Source organism: Phodopus roborovskii, unplaced genomic scaffold, assembly GCF_943737965.1.
Source record: "Phodopus roborovskii unplaced genomic scaffold, PHOROB, whole genome shotgun sequence".
Lineage (NCBI taxonomy): Eukaryota > Metazoa > Chordata > Mammalia > Rodentia > Cricetidae > Phodopus > Phodopus roborovskii.
Genome location: NW_026126480.1, coordinates 55,913,664 through 55,933,480, shown reverse-complemented (window position 1 = coordinate 55,933,480; position 19,817 = coordinate 55,913,664). Strand labels below are relative to the sequence as shown.

Here is a 19,817-nt window from a genome sequence, read left to right as displayed (position 1 = left end):
GAAACCTCAGCATCCAGTCAAGGGCAGCCCCAAGTGGGCACTCCTTGTAGTATTGGGTTCTGGGGCCCATAACACAAGACAGTTGTACAGGCAGGAAGCTATCGCTATCACCAGGCCTTGTAAGGCCAGTAAATCCAAATCTTGGTTCCCCAGAGCAAGCACCTGCTCACTGTCTACTCTCCACTTCCCAGCAGCCAGCAAAGACACTGAATTAGAGTTTGTCACCTACCAGATGCTGGGGGGCAGGGAGTGGGATGTCTCTCTCTCTCTCTCTCTCTCTCACACACACACACACACACACACACACACACGCACGCACGCACGCACGCACGCACGCACGCACGCACGCACAAACTTGCCAGACCTAAAGAAGGGCTGAAACCTGTAAATGAATGGCAACCATATAGAAGGAATCCTGGGGGTGCGGTGGGGTGGGGTGGGGTGGGGCTCATGAGCTGGAGAGGAGGAGGGCTTTAGCTGTAATGGGCATTGAGTGGAAATTTGACAAGGGTAGGGGGAAGTACAATGGGGAAAGAGGGAGGAAGAGAGGAGAAGGAGGAAGAAGAGAAGAGAGATGAGAGAAGGGGAGGGAAAAGGAGGACGAGGGAAGGGAAGGGTTAGAGGATGGGAGGGGGCGGAGAGGAAGAGAAGGAGAAAGGGGAGATGGGAAGGAAGTTAACAAAAGAGAGGGAAGGGACCAGCCCAGGGCCAGGTCCTGCCTGCAGTTCTAAGCTGAACAGGCCATGTGGAGTGCAGAGGCTGCCATAGTGGCTTCCCTGGCTCTGCTCTGGCCAGCATGGCCCCTGCACATGGGGAGCTTTTTTTTTTTTTTTTTTTTTTTTTCCCTTTTGCTGTCGGCGGCCGGCAAGCCTCAGCAAACACATTTAAATCTGAAGTGACAGATAAAGCGATTTACGGCGACAGTTTAGCGTCAGATCACTTCCCACCAGGCAGTCGCTGTCCCTGCGGCCCCCTGCTTGCTAGTCCATCAAGGCGGTCTCTAAATCACCCGCACCAGTTCAGCAGAGGCAGGCTGGGGGATAGCCAGGGCAGGGCGGGGCACTTGGTGGCTGCTCGCCGGTGGCCAGACGCTCAGCGTCAACGCCTGCTCCTCCACACACCAGGCTCCACTACCCTTCAGAGCAGTAGGAAGGGATGAAACAAGAGCTTCTGTGACAGCGGCAGCGGGGTGGGGGTGGCGGTAAGAGGCGGGTAGGCTCTCACAAATCAAAGCCCCAGGACTTAAGGAAGCAGAGTGCCACTCGTGCCTTATTTTAAATAAATAAGCAGCTTAAAAGACTCCCAGAGAGGCCGGCTTGTGGCTGTGAGACATGGCTCCCCACCATTCTTTAAGGCCAGGCCCCAGAACTCAGACCCTTCAAAGGCCTCCCTGACCCACCTCGCCTCCCGCCACCTCCTTGCAGAATTAATTGGTCCCTGCGGCGTCACGCACACTTTATTCAAACCTCCCTCCCGGCGCTGTGTCACATTATATTCTACTTAGCTGCTCTTGCTCTGACTTCCCCAGGACTAATTTACTGGGGCCCTCTGTGTGTCAGGCCTAAACATGTGTCATCCTCACTCCCATACAGGCTGGGACCAAGGATTATGGCAGTCAGATGAGGACCTGAGAGATGGGAGGTGCTGGCAGGATCCCACTCCAAAGGCCTCGATGGTGCCCTGACTCACATGCACAGCCTGAGATTGCTCTGAAGAGAAAGATGGCTGTGTCTCCACACAAAGTGTGACGTTCATGTATGCTCTGCCCTGAGATGACTCCAAGGCCAAAGCCAGGCCACTGGACTCCTGGGCTGGACAAGAATGAGGGTCTTTGTGTCCAGACTTCCTGGTTGGGAGTTGGCCATCTCAGGCACAGGGGCCCACAGACACCAGGCTGTTGAGCAAGGCACTCAAGACATAGAGTTAAGGTCACATCCCTGAGACAGAGGGAAGACTCAAACACTGTGAAAGCCACAACACCTCCCACCCCAAGCAGAGAGCTCTAGGCCTGAGCTCTCCCCTCACACACAGCTCTGGGGGTCAGATGACAGCTAGACAGACAGGCACTGCCCCCAGCATCTCCAGTGCCTGGAGGACAGAGTGGCCACAGGGGCTCCCTAGCTTATCTTGCCAGTATGGAAGTCAATTTAATTAAGATGGATGTGGCATACCCCCATGGGCAGGAGCCGTGGCCGGCACAGATGGAAGGGGCTTGAGGCTCTCCCGGGTGCTGCCCTGGCATGTGGCCTTGGCCATGAGCCCCTGGGGCGGCTGTGGGGAGAGTTTAGTGAGTTTGGCTTGCCCCTGTGACCTTAAGCCCTGCCACTCACCAGCCAGGCACTCTTCCTTTTCTCTGCCTCAGGCCTCCTATCCCCAGCCACACAGCATACATCCATATCACACACGTGTTCACCATCACTTCACATCTCTCACATGCCAGTCACATCACACATACCATTAAGGCAGGGTTAAAAATCAGACCTGGGCTTCAAACGCCCCGTGGCCAGTAGGGAGACGAGGGAGAGGGAGTAAGGGGAGGGCACTGGACCTGCCCTCTGCAAGCATCCCTCGGGTCCTACACCAAGGGGCAGAGATGCCTACAACCTAGCTAGAGATGCTCTCTCCCCTTAAGCTTCCCACTTATCAGAGTGGGGGTAAGGATCAAACCTTCCCCATCCCTTCACAGCCCCCTCTGACTCCCCTACATCCTTCTCCTCCATGTCCTTGCAGCTGGAGAGAGGCCCAGGGGGACACTCCTCCATCTGGAAACAGAGACAAAGTGAGGCCAAAATGAGGAGGGGTACACGAGTGTGTGCACGTGCGTGTGCACATAGACACACACACACACACACACACACACACACACACACACGCGCACCTTACACAGCGTGGAAGCCCTAGGACTTCAAGACCCCAGCCACTCCTAGTCCACACAGTGCTCCATGGGCCATCAAATGCCCACAGGCCAATGCTACCCCTAGTTTCAAAAATAAAAATTTAAAAATTCCCACCCCGAGATAATTGCTCTCTCCTCTTGCCTATTGTGGTGGCTCTGCGGTCGGCAATGAGAAGCAATTATTCACGGCTAATGATTATAATCAAGTCAAATAGAATTTAATGGACATGCATTCTCTTCCTGCTTGAAACTTTACATATGAATTAAGCACATATGGGTTTCACGAGGTTCGGACGCAGATTTATGCAGCCCTGAAAAGCCCCACATTGCCTGTGACTTTTATTTCACTAATAAAGGCTGATTTATGGGCTCTTCGGAAATGCAATCTCTGCTGCCCCCTGGTGGTTGATGCTGCCGGGGTGAAGCCAGGGTCCAAAGCCAATACCACATCAAAGGGGGGGGGGAGACACGGGCTCTGCATGGGAAATCCATGTCCAAAACCTGTTTTAGCCACTGCTTGCCACTCTGGAAGGGTTCTGAATCCTGACTGAACCTCTTTCTAGAAGAAGACCTCAAGAAAACATACTAAGTGTTGGGTTCACTAAGGCAAGCAAGAGAAGGGATGGCTGTTTACCTGCAGGAGGCACCAAGGCCTTGGCCTTGTTGAGCAGGCACTCAGCATGATGCTAATGGTGTCACCGGTGCATGTGCTGAACCCTTCTCTTGTGCAAGTAGTGATGAGTGCCACTCCTACCTTACATGTCCCCAGCAGCCCGATGGACTGCTTTCTGCTATCCCCATTGTACAGGGACAGAAAGAAAGCCTGACAGATAGAAGGATACCATGTCCTGGGGGGAAGCATGGCCAACAGGGCCACCAGTCCAGGGCAGCCAGCTCAGCCAGTGCTGGAGGACCCCTCAGTGAGAGCTGACAAGCCAGCCCAATCCCCATGTCCCAGCCTCCAGAGCTTTCTCCTGTTCCATGAATCCTGTGACACAAACCCAAGTTTGCTCACCAGCCAGGCTGCCAGGAAACTCATGGTGCAAGGCGCCTGCTTTTCCAATGTCCATTTTACAGTTCAATGGGAAAAGATCACTGGGTACCTCCCACACCTTTGGCAGTAACCAGCAGGGCCAGGTGCCAGGGCAAGGCAGACCCAAGAGACTTCCTGAGGGACTGGTGTGCAGACCAGACAAATCTGTCTTCACTCGGGTGGATTCATCAAATTCCCTGCCATGTACCCTCTGTCAGGTGCTCAAGGGAGACACATAGAAGCAACAGCCAGAAAAAGGCAAAGGAACCCAAGCCCTCTCTGGCCCTGAGCACCTGCTATCCATCACTGCGTGCCTGAGACAGGCAGGGAGGGGGGGAGGGTACAGTGTTATACCTCTGCAAATACTGCCAGAAATGCCACCAGGATCACAAATGGAAAGGTCCAGGGCAGGCTGAGCAGTCACCTCTGCTGGGAGCTGTTACTTAAGGAGGCCCAAGAAGCCTTGACAGCATCAGCAGCTCCCTGTTCCAGAGTCCTGAAGGGACCTACTTGTCAAGACTCAGGTCAGGCAGAGCTGCTGCAAGTCAGGTGAGAGGAGGTCTGGAAGCAGCTGAGGGGACATGGGCTGCAGAGAGGTTTTCCTGTGAGTCAGAGTCCTGTGCTAGGAGCTCTGCCCTGACATTCACAGAGTCATAGAAAAAGACACCTCTGATGCCCACTGTAGCTCCTGAGTGTTGTATGCGGGAGGGAGGGAAGCTGCCCGACCTTGTTCCAAGAAGTTCTTATGCACATGCTAGACTTTACTGACCCCAGACACCTGTCCCTGATGACTCTAGAGCCCTTCCCAGAGCCTCTTGACCTCAGCCAGACAAACACCACATCGTTCTTTCCTCCCCGGGAAAAGCAGCTGCCTCCACTCTGCTCATCACAATAAACCGCCAAGCCAGCAAGAGGAGAAGCGCATGCAGGAAGCTGAGCAGCTCCCAGCCCAGATACTTGGAGAGCTGCCAGGGGACTGAGGGGACCTCTCTGTACACTCCCTTCCTTCTGTGAGCTCCTTCACCTGGCCAGGTGTAGAGTGAGGCAGGGCTGGAGGGGTAAGCAGCCACAGCCCCACCCCCACCCCAGGATGAAGAGAGCTGGTTTGAGCCTCCACCTCAAGGGCAGGGCGGTTTGGCATCATTCCAGCCATGTTCTCCCCCATCCCCACTGCTAATGGGCCTCAGAGCTGCAAGGCGGCTTGGCAGAGTGAGGTGCCTGCACAAGGCGGGTCAGGGATTCAAGGGAAGGAGAGCCCAAGTGGCTGCCACACTGGACTCCTGTGGCGCCAGCAAGCTATCCACACCGGCTCTGAGAGGCTCTCTGGAGCCAGGTGGCGCCCACCTGTTTTTGGCACACCAACCAAGCTGAATGTGACAAAGTGGCCCCCCAGGCTTCTCACTCGGGCCAGTCACTCACCAGCGTTGACAATGGCATCCACTTCCAGCTTGGTGATATCCCCACGGAACAGGGAGATTTTCTCATTGAGCTGCTTGTCCTTCTTATACTTGGGGTCCTCCACCTTCACAGCTACCCCTGGAACAGGCAGCATTAAGGGGTCACAGAGAGGGCCTTCATTGTAGAGTGACTCAGCCAGAGCCCATGGGCAAAGAGCCTAAAGGGCGGTGAGTGGCCACTGATGCTGGTGACGACATCCTACTCTGAATGAGCACCTACTGTGTGCACACAAGGCCTTTACAACAATCTTACAGGAAGCATCAGTGACATCACATACCCCTATTTTCCTAGTGTTTGAGACAGGCTGGCCTTAACTTGCTACATAGCCAAGACTGGCCTTCAGTTCCTCGTCTTCCTGCCTCTACCTCCCAAGTGCTGGGATTACAGGAATGCCCTGCCACATGTGACTTCACACACTCCATTTTATAGGTGTCACAAAAGAGGCTGAGATGGGATAAGTGTGGTCACAGGTTACCACACCTGCACTTTCGGGCCTCAGGAGTTTCCCAGCATGCCCCTGTAAGCCAGTGCATCATGGCATCAAAGCCCAGCTCCCAGCAACTGAGTTACCAGAGGTAGATGGCTCATGTGGCCTGGAGCTGGCTTCCTAATGCTGTCATGGGACTTAAAACCAAACTGGCCTCAGGCAATGTTAATAATTAAATGAGGTGACACATGCAGAGAGTCTGAATGTAGGGAGTACTCAATTGGCACTACTGGATGCTTCCGGCAGATCCTCCCAAGCCATTCTGCAAGGAGCACCTGCCATGCCCAGAGAGTAGGGCCTACCTTTCGCTGTCTCCTTCCATGTGGGGATCTTCTTCAGCTTAATGAAGTCCCTGCAGAAGTAGTGTTCCTCTCTTTGCTTGTCACTCAAGCCCTTCAGAAAGGCTGTAGGGGCAGGACAGGCAGGAAGGAGAGTCAGTGTAGCAGGGTGAAGAGTGGTCCCTGCCTAGGCTTCCTCCTCCTGCTAAGTCCAAGAGTGCAACCAGCCATACTTTTCATCACCCTCAGGGACAGAGAGAGACACTGAAGACGCCACATCTTGCCCTTCTGCCTTTGTTTAGGAAGAGAAACTGAAGCCACTGCAGACCCCAGTTCAGAATTCAACCTGGTCACTTCCTGATACCTAAACATTTCTAGGTCCCTCATTTCTGCATTTGTGTTGGGGTAAGATGTCCCTTGCAGAGCAATGCAAGGCAAACTTGCACGCATTGAGCCAGGCAGGCTAGTGATGCTCTGTCCCTTGTCAGTCACAATGTCACTGATGGCAAGACAAGTGTCTTCAGAGGCAGACTCTGGCAGATCTGTAGCCTATTGTCAGCATCCTCCCAGCACTGGCTGGGGTTTCTATGCAGCCTGCAGGCAGATGTCCCTTTTTTTACAGATGAGGCAGCAGGTACTTGGAAGGCAGGCTGAGGGCACTCAGATGTTGAGTGAGGACCCAGGCCCCCATATGCTAACAGACTCTGAGTGTGCCAAGTTGGTCCCCCCTACCCCAAGTCAGGTCTTCCCTTGCTGTAGTGTAGTGAATTTGAGCCACCTCAGAGAGCATTTCTGCTATAGCGTAGTCCAGGCTTATTGCTCACAGGCTCCCCCTACTGATGAGAAGCTATATATACACTGAGCCTGTCCAGGTTCCCTGAAACACAGGCTGGTAGAATGGAGTGGACCTTACCATCACCAGAGAGGAGATAACACACAACAAAAGTCACATGAAAAAACCCAAATGGCATCAGAAAACAGATGGGAGTCAAGTCTTGGGATATAGGACAGCTGGTAGAATGCTTGCACAAAGCCCTGGGTTCTGGGCTGGAGAGATGGCTCAGAGGTTAAGAGCTGTTCTTCCAGAGGTCCTGAGTTCAATTCCCAGGAAACAACATGGTAGCTCACAACTATCTGTAGTGAGATCTGGTGCCCTCTTCTGGTGTGCAGGAATACATGCAGATAGAGCACTAATATGCGTAAAATAAAATTTAAAAAATGTTAAAACCCTGGATTCCAACCTAACTATTCCCTCCCTTCCTGTAGGTGAGACTCAGCTCAAACCCAAGGGTATTACCTGACTCCAAGCTGACCCTTTACACACACACCCATTTCCAAACTTGTCCTCCTAACTATACCCATACCCACTGACCTGGTAATTTACCAACCTGCTCCTCAAACACCCAGGCGATTTCCTGCCTCAGGACCCCTTACCTGCTACACCTGGAATAGTAGTTTTGTTTTGAGTCCCTTTCTCATTGCCCTCTCCAGTCCCTTTTCCACTTTCCACTAAGAATCTTAAGAGTCTGTGTGCTGCTCCCTGGCCCTTGGCCAAGAAGATCCATGTGAGGGCCTGTACTGTTTACTACCAGCACAGTGCGCAGTGTGTGCGAGGATCCACGGATGAACAGCTGAAACCTGAAGGCTGAGGGTCAGCTGGCTGAGCAGTCAGTCATCCAGGCAAAGGACCTGCCTGTGCAGACGTGCTGAGGCAAGAGGGGACATTTGGGGATGATGGGGGGGGGACTAGAACAGCCGGAGCAGAGCGAGAAGGCAGGGCACAGAGGGATGGAGAGAAGGGCACTCATTCCCCTTTGGCTCCCATTATGCTCAAGAGCAAGTCATGGCCCAAGCCTCGGTCTCCTTTTCTAAGTCAGAGACAGAGTCTACTCTTCCTGGCCCCCAGATGCTGAAGGTCCGTTAGAAGGGGGCAATCAAGACGGCAAGAACATTGGCTCAGAGGTAAAGTGCTTATGAGTCCTAGGTTCAACCCCACTTCCAGCTTTAGAAAAAGAAAACAGGACTGCAGTTCAGCCCCTTTGTAACATCAGATTCCTTAGGAGGGGCATCCAACAGGACAGGATCTGAGAGGACAAAGCCTTTCCCAGATGAAAAGCAGGGCAGGTAGAGCTTTGGCCATTATGTAGCTCCCTATACTAGTTATCACATGCAATCATGACCAAAGACACCCTGAAACTTGGCACAATCAAGTATGGATGCTTCCAGCTGGCTAGACCTGAATCTGGCACCAGGATGCTATGGTGACACAATCAACTGCTTGCCAGCCCCTGCAGACCAGCCACAGGTGCTGCTGAGGTGGTCAGGTTGGGACCAACGCTGGTACCACATGGAGTGAGTCCCACGGCTCAAGGACACCTAGACTGCTGGCAGACACATCTGACAGATGCCAGCACCTTAGAGGAGAGGCAGAATGACCCAGCCCTTGTCACACCCAGGTGAAAGAAACCAGGAGTGGATCTGTCCTTCTTTGTAACTTTGATGACCTATTTTGAATGGCCATAGTTCTCAAGGCCCACTTGCTCCAATGGAGTCCAAACAAACGCTGTTTCCCAGAGGCGGCACTCTGTCTCTGCCACCAACCACCACTAAACCAACCTCAGGGACATCTGTCAGTCTGTCCCTGTCAGTGCTGGTCCCCAAATACACAACCTCAAATGGCCATCATGAATCAGATATGGTGACACACAACTGTTATCCCAGCATTTGTCAGATAGAGGCAGAAGGATAAGGAATTCAAGGCCAGCCTGGGCTGTATGAGACACAAACAAAAGGCCAGTACACCAGTCTCCATCTCCAAAGAAGGCCATGGCCATGGCACGTTTCTGAGATGCTGAAAACTACACAGCTGCCTGGGATACTTCTCTGCCCGGGCCAATGAACTTATTCCTCACCTCCATCTTTCAGGATCACCTCCCAGGCCTCCTCTCTGTCCCACACAGGAGTCACTGCCCACCCTTTCAAGTCAGATGCAGACTTAAAGCACAAGTGAGTTTTATTTATTTTTTTTTATAAAAGATGTAAAACATGCATTTTCATTCTCTATCATTTTTGAAGAGGCGAGAGTATTTCACGGCTCACTGAGACAGGTGTTGTAAAAAGATGTTCGCAGTAAATTTTGATGGGGAAGCCTGACCCCAGACTAAGCTTCCAGAGGCTCATGGGCATGAAAGCTGGGCAGGAGGAAGCAGGCTCCGCCAGAGCCATAAAGCGCACCATGCAAACGGGAATTCAATGATGTGTTTTAAGAAGTATCTTTATGACACTTTGCAAGACGTCGTTCAGAGAGATGAGACAGGCTTGGCCTGGAGAGCGAGGGGTGGGGGGACTGAGTCTGCAGAACACCAGGTGGGCACAGCTGATAAGGCTGTCACTCGAACACAGCAGTGTGCAGCTTCTGTGGCATTAATCGCCTGAGCTCATCCAAGCCCATTGCACAAGCAGAGGAGAACACAGAATGAAGCCTACCTCCATACACATAGGGTGTACCAAGGCTACATCCCAACATGGAAGAGGTGCCCTCACCACTAATTCTCAGGTGTGCCTGGACAATATGCTGGCTCAGCAGTCCCATCAGAGACACTGTCACTGAAATGGTATTTCCTAAGGTCCTCAGTCAGTCCTGGCCCCTCCAATTGGATCTGCAGCTGAAGCATAGGAATCTCACCAGGGACAGAGAATGCAGACTGATCTGTAAGAGCCCAGCACAGAGAGGATAGGAGGCTGGGCAGAGACGTGGAAGGGGGCAGCTCTATAGGCTGTCACTCTAATGTGACCCCAGCACAACAGCAGGAACTATAAATCCCATTCCACAGATGAGGATATAGAGGCTCAGGGAGCATACAGCAGCGACCCTGGGGCTTGCTGGAGTCTAAGGGCACCAATGTCCCTTCTCCTTTCAGTACATAGTTCTGCCCCAGCATGAGACAAGAAGTCAAGGATAGGATAGAGCCCTAGATGTTCCTGATGACCCTAGCTAAGACATCTCAAGCCAAATGCCTCTCACTGTGAAATTTCCAGTCTTCTTTTAAGTAATTTGTTTTGTTTTGATTTGTTTCAGAGACAGGGTTTCTTTGTGTAGCTTTGGAGCCTCTGTCCTGGACCTCACTCTGTAGGCCAGGCTGGCCTCCAACTCCCTATATAGTAGAGGATGGCTTTGAACTTCTGACCCTCCTGCCTGTACATTATCGTAGATGTTGAGATTACAGGTGTGTACTACCAAGCCTGGTTTATGTGATCCTGGGGGTCAAACTAAGTGCTGAGCTTTGTTGGTGGCCTTCTGGGAGGTCTGATTACCCTGGTTAATTAACCTAATCTCCCTGGTTCTTGGGTGCCACCGTGCTCTCCCAATTAGAAGACTGGAAAAAGGGCTGGTGAGATGGCTTAGCAGTTTAGAGCCCTGATTGCTCTTTTAGAGGACCTGGGTTCACTTTTAGCTCTTAGATAGTGGTCCACCACCACCCTTATCTCCAAAACAAAAACAAAAAGCCTACATATGTCTCCTGATGAGGGGCTCCAGCCTGGTGGCTGTGCTGATGGGAAAAGGTTAATGGACCCAGAGAAGCAGGCAGCCAACATGGAGGTGAAGAAGCAGAGCAAGGCCTCTGTAGGGGGACAGGCAAAGGACATGCACAACACTCCATAAGGAGATTTTTCCGGAGGGCTGAACCCTTCCCAAGTACTGATACTAGCTTTCCTGCCTCTCACCTGCCACCTGCTGCCTGCCGCCTGCCGCCTGCCGCCTGAGTGAGATTATGCTTTGAATCTGACCGTCCACACAGGCTCATGTCACTTTTTAAAAGCGTGGTCCCTAGCTGGTGGTGCTGTTCTTGGGGAGGTCGGGGCTGGCTGGCAGAACCGGGAGCTGGTCTCTACAAATGACATCTGGGGCCTCACCCTCTGCTTCTTCATCCACCACTCACTCCTGCCACCATGGTCATATTTCCCTTTTGTTTGGAACAGAGTCTTGCCATGTAGCACCATCCTTGCTATATAGCCTATATCAGTCTCAAACTCACAGTAATCCTCCTGCCTCTACTTCTGAGTGCTAGGTGTGCATTATGACTTCCTGGCCCTTATGCGCAGAGACTGTTTACAACCATTAGCCAAAATAAATCCCTTCTCTTTCTTCCTTTAAATGAAGTCATTGTGGTCATAGCCATGCAAAAATTAATGTGGCCACTGGAGGAGAACAGATGCCACCAAACAACCCAAGAGTGGGCCCAAGGGCTCAGGAGTTTCACTATATATATATATATATATACACATACATACATACATACATACATACATACATATATACATATATACATACACATACATACATACATATATACATACACATACATAAACACACATATATATATAGTTGTTGTTTCTAGACAGGGTTTCAGTGTAACAGCCTTGGCTGTTGTGCTGTTATGGTGTGTCCTGGAACTCTCTCTAAACCAGTCTGGTCTTGAACTCACAGAGATCCACCTGCCTTTGCCTCCTGAGTGCTAGAATTAAAGGTCTGAACCACCACCACCGGACCATATTTTTTCAACCTTTATATCAATCAGTCTTGTGTGAGTTTAATCAATGTGTGCCAGCCTCTGACAGAAGATCACCTCAAGGAAGTAATCTAGATATCTAGTCCTCATCTAAGCCTATCCCTGAGAGCACATGCTCGTTAGAGACATGCATCAGGATGGTCTGAGAAACTTTATGCACAAGAAACCTAAATGCCCATGTACAAGAGATGCATACAAACTGGGGTCTATCTGTAAGATGTAATGCCACAGGAGCCAAAGAAGCATAAACTATCATAATGTGTACATGTAGGCTACAGCGTGAGGTCTAGGCCAGCCTGGGCTACACAGGAAGACTTTATTGTTTTGTTTTTAGAAACAGGGTCTCATTATGTAGCCCTGGCTGGCCTAGAACTGTAGACAAGACTGACCTGGAATTCACAGAGATCTGCCTACTTCTTCCAATCAAGTGCTGGGATTACAGGTATGTGCCTCAATCCTAGCCTTTCAAGGAAAAGAAAAGTGATTGAGGCAGGTGGATCTCTGTGAATTTGAGGTCAGCCTGGTCTACACGGCGAGTTCTCAGACATCCAAGACTACATAGAGAGACACTGTCTCAAAATAAAAAAGTTTTGGACATATCCATGCCCAGAGCCTACGTCCCAGGTCATGGAGGCTTGGAGAAACTTCTTCCACACATTTGGTAACTAAAACACAAGAGGCCTTGTCTCACCTGCCAGCCACTGTCACTAATGCCTCAGGACTGCATCTGGCCACAATGGAACCACCTCCTCTAAGTCTAGCCCTACATCCTGACAATGGAATGCCCTTCCCCAGCCAGCTTCTTTACCTCAGGGACCTGAGGTTTCTAGCTCCAGTGGCCCCAGCCACCACAGTTTCTTCCTAGTGCCCACAGGATGTAGCCCTATGTCAATAGTTTTCCCCACCAGACAGACTGTTGCCTCCCGGCTCACTGCTGAGTCCTACAGTGCTGACCCCATAGGGCATGAGGGAAAAGTTTATTGAATGAGGATCAAGGAGATGGCTCAGTGGGTAAATGCACTTGCCATGCAAACCTGGACAGCCGAGTTTGATTCCCAGAACACATGCAAAAGCCTAAAAGTGCAAGCCTTTAATCCCAGCACTCCAGAAGCAGATGCAGGCAGATCTCTGTGAGTTCGGGGCCAGCCTGGTCTACAGAGCTAGTTCCAGGACAAGTTCCAAAACAATACAGAGAAACCAAACCAAACCAAACCAAAAAAATAAATAAATAAATAAATAAAATAAAATAAAATAAAATAAAATAAAAAAGCCTAAAAGCCAGACGAAGTAGCACTGGCATCTATAATCCCAGTACACACACTAGAAATGGCAAGCAGAGACCAGACTCTCTATAGCCTCAAGGACCAGCTTAACTGGCTTACACAGATCCAGGGAAGGAGGCCTGAAATCTAGAAACAGAGACAGACCCTACACTACATGAGAGAATGTCTGTCCCTGCTCTCCATGGGAAAGCAGGATTCTAAAGACGACAATGACTCCCTCTGCAAAAGTTCTGGGCCAATTCCAAACTCTCTGCCAAGTTTGAGGGCGTGGGGAGTTTTCTCTCCCAGAGAGGACCGTCAAGTGCTTTAGGATCCTGGGCAGGCAAGCAACTCAAACCACAGGGAGGAGTTCCTTCTTAAAATGTCCCAATCTGAGGTTACCTTCAACCCAGTTTGACCCTGGTGGCCCAGCCCCCATGGTCACGCCCACCAGCAGACCAGCCAATGAGGCAGGCGCCTTCGTAGCTCTTTTGAAAGAGAATACGCCCAGAGTCGTAGGGGAGGGACTGGCGCTGAAGGGCAGGGGCAGCTGGGCTGCTGCTCGGGACTATTTGGGACTCTGGACCATGTGTTCCAACTAGATACTTGGTCGTCTAGGACCCGTGGCCCCTTCCCCGCATGCCTGTCCAGAGGAGAAATATTTTCATTCTTATGGGGAACCAGTGAGTCTCACCAGCCCACACTAAGAGTCAGTCTGCTCTTCAGGTTCTATGAACCCAGTCCCCCAAGAAGGGAGCAGCGCGTTGGAAAGGAGCCAGAAGCCAGCTGGCGGGCAAAACGGGCACCTATTACACTCCCAGAGAGGGCGGCACCCAAGCCTCTTGGCTATCTGACCCTACCTGGAAGTCACCGACCCTGGAGCCACTCTCTCAACCCATCCCTGCCACTCGGCCCCAAATGTCTAGCAGCATACAAGGCCAGGTATCGAAGGTCACGATTACATACTTTCCTCTGCACACTCGAGCATGACCTTGGGGAAATGGGCTCCGGCACTGGGCCTCAGTTTCCCTCCTGCGCGTGGAAGAAGGTGGCAGGTCCCAGAGGATCTGGGCGGGAAGAGGGGAAGGGGTTCCTGGGGACCATAGCTGAGGTAAGGCCGCCTTCCCCACTCACTTGGCCAAGAGGTGACCTGGTGTGGGAGCTGGACATGAGCTGTGGACTGAGGTGGGGTCCCAAGTGTCTCAGGGGCATGTGGGGTGCCATTTGGCCGGGAAGGCCCACGCCCTGAGCTCACACTTACATTTGGCCTCCTTCCAGTCGGTGGAGGTGCTCAGGTCCACCTTCGCGGCCATGGCCAGCGGGGCCCAGGTGCGTACCCAGGCTCCACGTCCCGCCACCCCCCACGCCCCAACTCCCGCCGAGGGCCACGCGCAGTGGCTGTGCGCACCCAGCGCCACCGGGGGACCGCACGCACTGCCGCGGAGCCGCGGGCCACCCGCCGAGCGGCCGGGCCAGGGGCGCGGGGCAACCAGCAGCTGCCCCGCCGCGCGCAGCTGTGCCAGGCGGCCGGACACTTGACTCTGCAGCGACATGAGCAGGCGGTGCCGGGCGGCTCTCCGCCCACTCGGACTCTATTTACGGTGCTCAGCAGAGTCGGGCTCGGTCCCTTATTTACTCTGGGACGAGAGTGGCGCGTGCCAGCCCGTGGCGACCTGCTTAGAGACCGCGGGCGGCGCGCCGCTGGGCACCCTGGAACTTGTAGTCCCGGTTCTACCCACTGCGCTCAAGCACTTGTGTGCACACGTGCGCACCCAGCCTGTCTGTGTCTTCAGGGTGTGGCCGCAGCCAGCCTCCCGAAGCTCAGTCACTCTGCCCTGAGTCTTTCCACTGATCTGTCCTGGCTCAGTACTCAACTCTGTCCCCACCGCATGGCTTGCAGGCAGAGAGACCTGGGCTTGTGTCGCCGCCCCCACACTTCACCCAGATCGGTATCTGGTCCACAACAGCTGCAGCTTCCAGTCCACGAAGGGGAGGTGAGAGGTGATAGGTGCGGGCCGACCAATTTGTCAGGTTGGGTGACTTCCCAGTCTTCCCACAAACTCCAGGGGCTAAGCGGAGCCTACTGAATTCCAGAGCAGCCAAGGCAGAAACTACCAAGCCCGGTGTGGTAGTGCACACTATAATTCCAGCATTCGGGAGGCAGAGACCGGGGGATTCTAGGAGAGTTTAAGGCCAGCCTGCCTACAAGGCAGCCACATAGTGAGACCTTGTCTCAGTCAATCAGTCGACCCATCAATCACTATAAAAACAAACAAACAAATAATACAGAAAGTAAAAGGAAAAAAAGAAAGAAAGAAAATCTCGGTGCCTGGCAAAGTAACTAGGGTAAATTTTTTCTTTCATTTTTCTTAAAGACACACACATATATGCCTCTGGGGCTGTAGAGATGATTCAGAGGTTAAAGAGCACTGACTGCTTTTCCAGAGGACCCGGGTTTAAATCCCAACACCCACATGGCGGCTCACAACTGTCTGAAACTCCAAGATCTGACACTGTTGTGGGGTATTTGTACACTGTGTGAAGCTGTGATTGGTGTAATAAAAAGCTGAATGACCAATAGCTTGGTAGTACAGGCCATTGAGATGAGCAAAGAGTCAGACACACAGAATGGGAGAAAGGTAAAATCCTCATGGAAGAATGTAGAGTAATAAAGACATAGGAGTTAGTGGGAACCGACAATGATACCACAGACCTTTAATCCCAGATCCCTGGAGGCAGAGGCAGGTGGATCTCTGTGAGATGGAGACCAGTTTGGTTTACATGAGTGAGCTCCAGGACAGCCATGGCAGTTACACAGAGAAACCCTGTCTCAGAGAAACAAACAAACAAACAAAGAGCTAGTGGGACAAGCCTAAGCTAATGGCCAAAGTCCATGTCCTTTTTTGTGAGCTGATGGCCCAAAAAAGAAATCAGACTACATGACACCTTTGCACAGACATACATGCAGGTAAACATCAATGTACATAAAATAATAAAAGTAGTATATTGTTTAAAAAGACACAGGCTTGTAATCCCAGCATTCTAGAGGCAGAGGGGTGGCGGGAGGGTCAGGAATTCTAGGTTAGCCACCACTTCATAATAAGTTCTACACCAGCCTGGTCTGCTTGAAAGCTTGTTGCCAGAGCTACCCAGTGAGACTCTGGGTTTTGTTTTATTTGTTTATTTTTTGTTTTCTTAAAAAAAGAAAGAATAAGAAGAAAATATTTAAATCCTGGGGCTTGAGAGATAGCTCGGCAACTAAGAACACTGGTCCCAGAGGGCCAGGAGTCCATTTCCAGCGCTCACATGGTGGCTAAAAACTATCTAATTCCAATTCTGGCTGCCCCAGGCACCAGGCTTGAAAGTGGTGCACAGACATTCATGCAAGAAAACACCCTTACACACATTCTAAAAACTAATTGTTATTATGAACCTTAAAGGCTAAGCCATCTCTCCAAGCTTTGCCCCTAAAATTTTACAAATAAAAATTTAGTTCCTGAAAAGCAAAACAAAACAAAAAGGAGAGAGAATGTGAAGCAAATGACCCTCCTACTGAAACATCACCACAAACCTGGCAACTTAAACAATGCAGACTTATCATCTTAAGTTCTGTGAGACAAGAATCTGGTGTGAGTCACCACAATTACATGCTGCTGGCTTCATTCCTTCCTGGAAGCTCTAAGGGTTGTTATCCCAGGATTTTCCAGCAGCCAGAGGTCACAGGGCCCTTCCTGCAGCCCCTTCCTGCATCCTGGCAGTGAGCCCAGGCTTCTCTTGCCTTCCATGTGGTGGGACCTTGCTTTCTGGTTCTCCTGGCTCCCTCTGCCATTTTCCAGGCTGTGGTTACACCGGCCCAATCTGCAGGCAGGAAAAAGTCATCATTTGCCATGACATTTTGGTTACTAAGGAGAAAGCTGCCTTCCACTTAGGGCCTGAAACACATGTCTCTTGGGGTTGAGCCCCTGCAGCTCTCTGGATAAGCCAGAACCTCACCACCACCACAACCACCCTGCCAGCTCGTTCACACTAAGGTAAAGCCCTCATTCTTCTGTTTTGTTTGTTTGTTTGTTTTGTTTTGTTTTTATTTTTTCTTAATTGAAAGTAGATTTTTTTCATAATATATATAAAGACAGGGTTTCTCTGTGTCCCTACATACAATATATTCTTATTACATTTTCTCCTTCCCCAGATCCTCCCTAACTCTTCACCCCATATTCTCCCCTGTCTCTCTCTCTCTCTCTCTCATTAGAATACAAACAGGCCCCAGCATAGGTGGATCTTGTGAGTCTGAGGCCAGCCTGATCTACAGAACAAGTTCCAGGACAGGCTCCAAAGCTACAGAGAAACCCTGTCTTGAAAAACAAAACAACAATTATATTTATATTTACAAATAGGCATCTGAAAAAGACAAAATACAAACAAACAAACTAGAACAGGAACAAGCAAGCAAACTACCAGGAGAAAAAGAACCAAGGAAAAAGCACAAGGAACACATTTAGACACAAAGACACACACATTCACACACAGAAATCCTATAAAATCTTATAAAAACATGAGAAACTATAGTAGACACAAAAGGGAAGGAAAGAAGAAAGAAAGAAAGAAAGAAAAACAACCCAGACAAAACATTACAAGACAAAGAACCTCCAAAAATGCCACTGAGTTTGTTTTGTGTTGGCCCTCCACTGCTGAGTTTGTATACCCAGTGAGACTCCATGGAAGAAAATTAATTTTTCCTTTGTGAGCAGCTGTCAATTGAAGATAGCTTATAGGTTAGGGATGGGGTCTTGTGTTCATCTTCCCCTCAGAGCTGGGACCCTATCTGACCGAAACTTATGCAAGCTCTGTGCATGTTGCCAGTCTCTGTAAGCTCATATGTATGTCGGTCCTGCTGTGTTTAGAAGGCCTTGTTTCCTTGGCATCCTACATCCCCTCTGGCTCTTATAGTCTTTCACAAGATTTCACAGGCTCTTTTGAGCCCTGAGGGAGGGATTTGATGGGGACACCCTGGTTAGGACTGAGTGTCCCATGGTCTCTTACTGTTTGCATGCTCTCTAGCTGTTGGTCTCTGTTTTTAATCCCATCTACTGCAGGAGGAAGTTTCTCCAATGATGGTTGAGCCAGACACCTATCTATAGCAGAATGTCATTAGGACTCATCTTATTGATAAGTTCCTTTAGTGGTGGTGCACGCCTATAATCACAGCACTTGGGAGGCAGAGGTAGGCAGATCTCTGTGAGTTCGAGACCAGCCTGGTCTATAAGAGCTATTTCCAGGATAGCCTCCAAAGCCACAGAGAAACCCTGTCTTGGAAAAAAAAAAAAAAAAAGAATAGTAGGATTTGATTTTCCACTAGGTCCCTCATCTATCTAGGCTCTGGTTCTTGGCCACCTGAGTAGTGTCAGGAATGGGTTTCATCTCATGGATTCGGCCTTAAATCCAATAAGATATTGGTTGGCTACTCCCACAACCTTGGTGCCACAACCAGCATATCTTGCAAACAGGTCATAGTTGTAGATTAAAGGCTTTGTAGCTGACAGCCCACATTCTTTTTTGCTGGGACTTGGGTCTGTTCTCACATGGCAGCCTCATGAAGAAGGCCTCAGCCAACATCCCAATACAGCCTGTCAGTCTTCTGGGCCAGACTGGTGACTCTGGGCAGAGAGGTAGAGGCCTGACATAAGAAGGAGGTCTTCGTAGAATTTGAGCTGAGTCTTTTGTTGTTTATATTTTGTTGTTATTTGAGGTAGGATCTCATGTAGCTCACTCACATGGCTTCCAATTGGATGGATAGCTGAGGATGGCCTTGAATTTAGGATCTTCCTGCCTACCTCTAGTGCTGGGATTACAGGTGTGAGTTCCAACCAAACTTATGCTCTGCTTGGGATAGCACCCAAGGTTTTCTGCATGGTGGGCAAACACTGACCTATTATACCCTAATCCCCTGGCCTTAAACTCTCTATAGAGGTAGCAAAGGATCACCTTAAGCCTCCATTCTCCTGACTGCACCTCCCAGAATACTGGGATTATGGAAAAACTATATATTGGGGACAGTAGCAATGGCTTGGAAGCCTCTAGAATGCTGAGTCCTCCATGGGGCCACAGTAGAGGATGTTCTCAGTTGAGATTTTAATATTGAAAAGAGGCTTCCACTCACAGAATGTTTCCTATCTCTGCTTGTGTCTAAATTAATGCTGTTTATTAAAATGTAGACATTTAAAAAGAACTACTTTTTCTTAAATATCCAAGTGCATCTTGCAAAGCTAGTTTTCTACTTCAAAAGCTACTGATATTTATAAAAATAAGGACAATTGCTTCACTATTCTTTGATTAATATTTAATTAACTCATAAGTTCTGTAGATTAGCTTCTTAGAAATGAATGCCAATTATAAACATAGGTAATTAAATTTCCTAATAGATTTTTTAAAACTACATTTCACTGAGTGGAAATATTGGAAGCTAGTATAGTGGCAGCACTTGGGAAGCAGAGATGGGTGGATCTCTTGAGTTCGAGGCCAGCTTGGTTCCAGAGCAAGTTCCAGGACAGCAAGGACTACACATGTTGTGTGACAAAACTTGTCCTGGAGAGACAGTACACACATCTATTCACTCCAGGTAAGGAGCCCACGAAAACTAAAGCACAGATACCACCAAAATCCAACGTGGTTAACTGTTAGAGTATGTTTTTCCCTGCCGGTCTGGTCCCTCAGGCACACCCCAGCCCCAAATAACACACAGAGATGATTACCGGAGAGAGAGCCCAGACGTCTGTTCTCTCCAGTCTCTACCTGCTGACTCCTCCCTATTCTCCCTCCAATCCTCCTTGTCTCCT

The 19,817-nt window shown here is 50.3% G+C and overlaps 1 protein-coding gene across 2 annotated transcripts in view; it reads right to left on the bottom strand.

The window, feature by feature from the left end:
- Window positions 1-14,686, bottom strand: part of Macrod1 (mono-ADP ribosylhydrolase 1) — a 144,317-nt gene extending 129,631 nt beyond the window's left edge. For both annotated transcript variants that reach the window (XM_051193849.1, XM_051193850.1), the window contains exons 1-3: window positions 14,246-14,686; window positions 6,177-6,278; window positions 5,349-5,465 (exon numbers count right to left, since the gene is read on the bottom strand). In XM_051193849.1, the coding sequence (XP_051049806.1) occupies window positions 5,349-5,465; window positions 6,177-6,278; window positions 14,246-14,537 (511 nt within the window). In that variant the 5' untranslated portion in view covers window positions 14,538-14,686. The remainder of the gene's footprint in view (window positions 1-5,348; window positions 5,466-6,176; window positions 6,279-14,245) is intronic.
- Window positions 14,687-19,817: the final 5,131 nt, after the last annotated feature.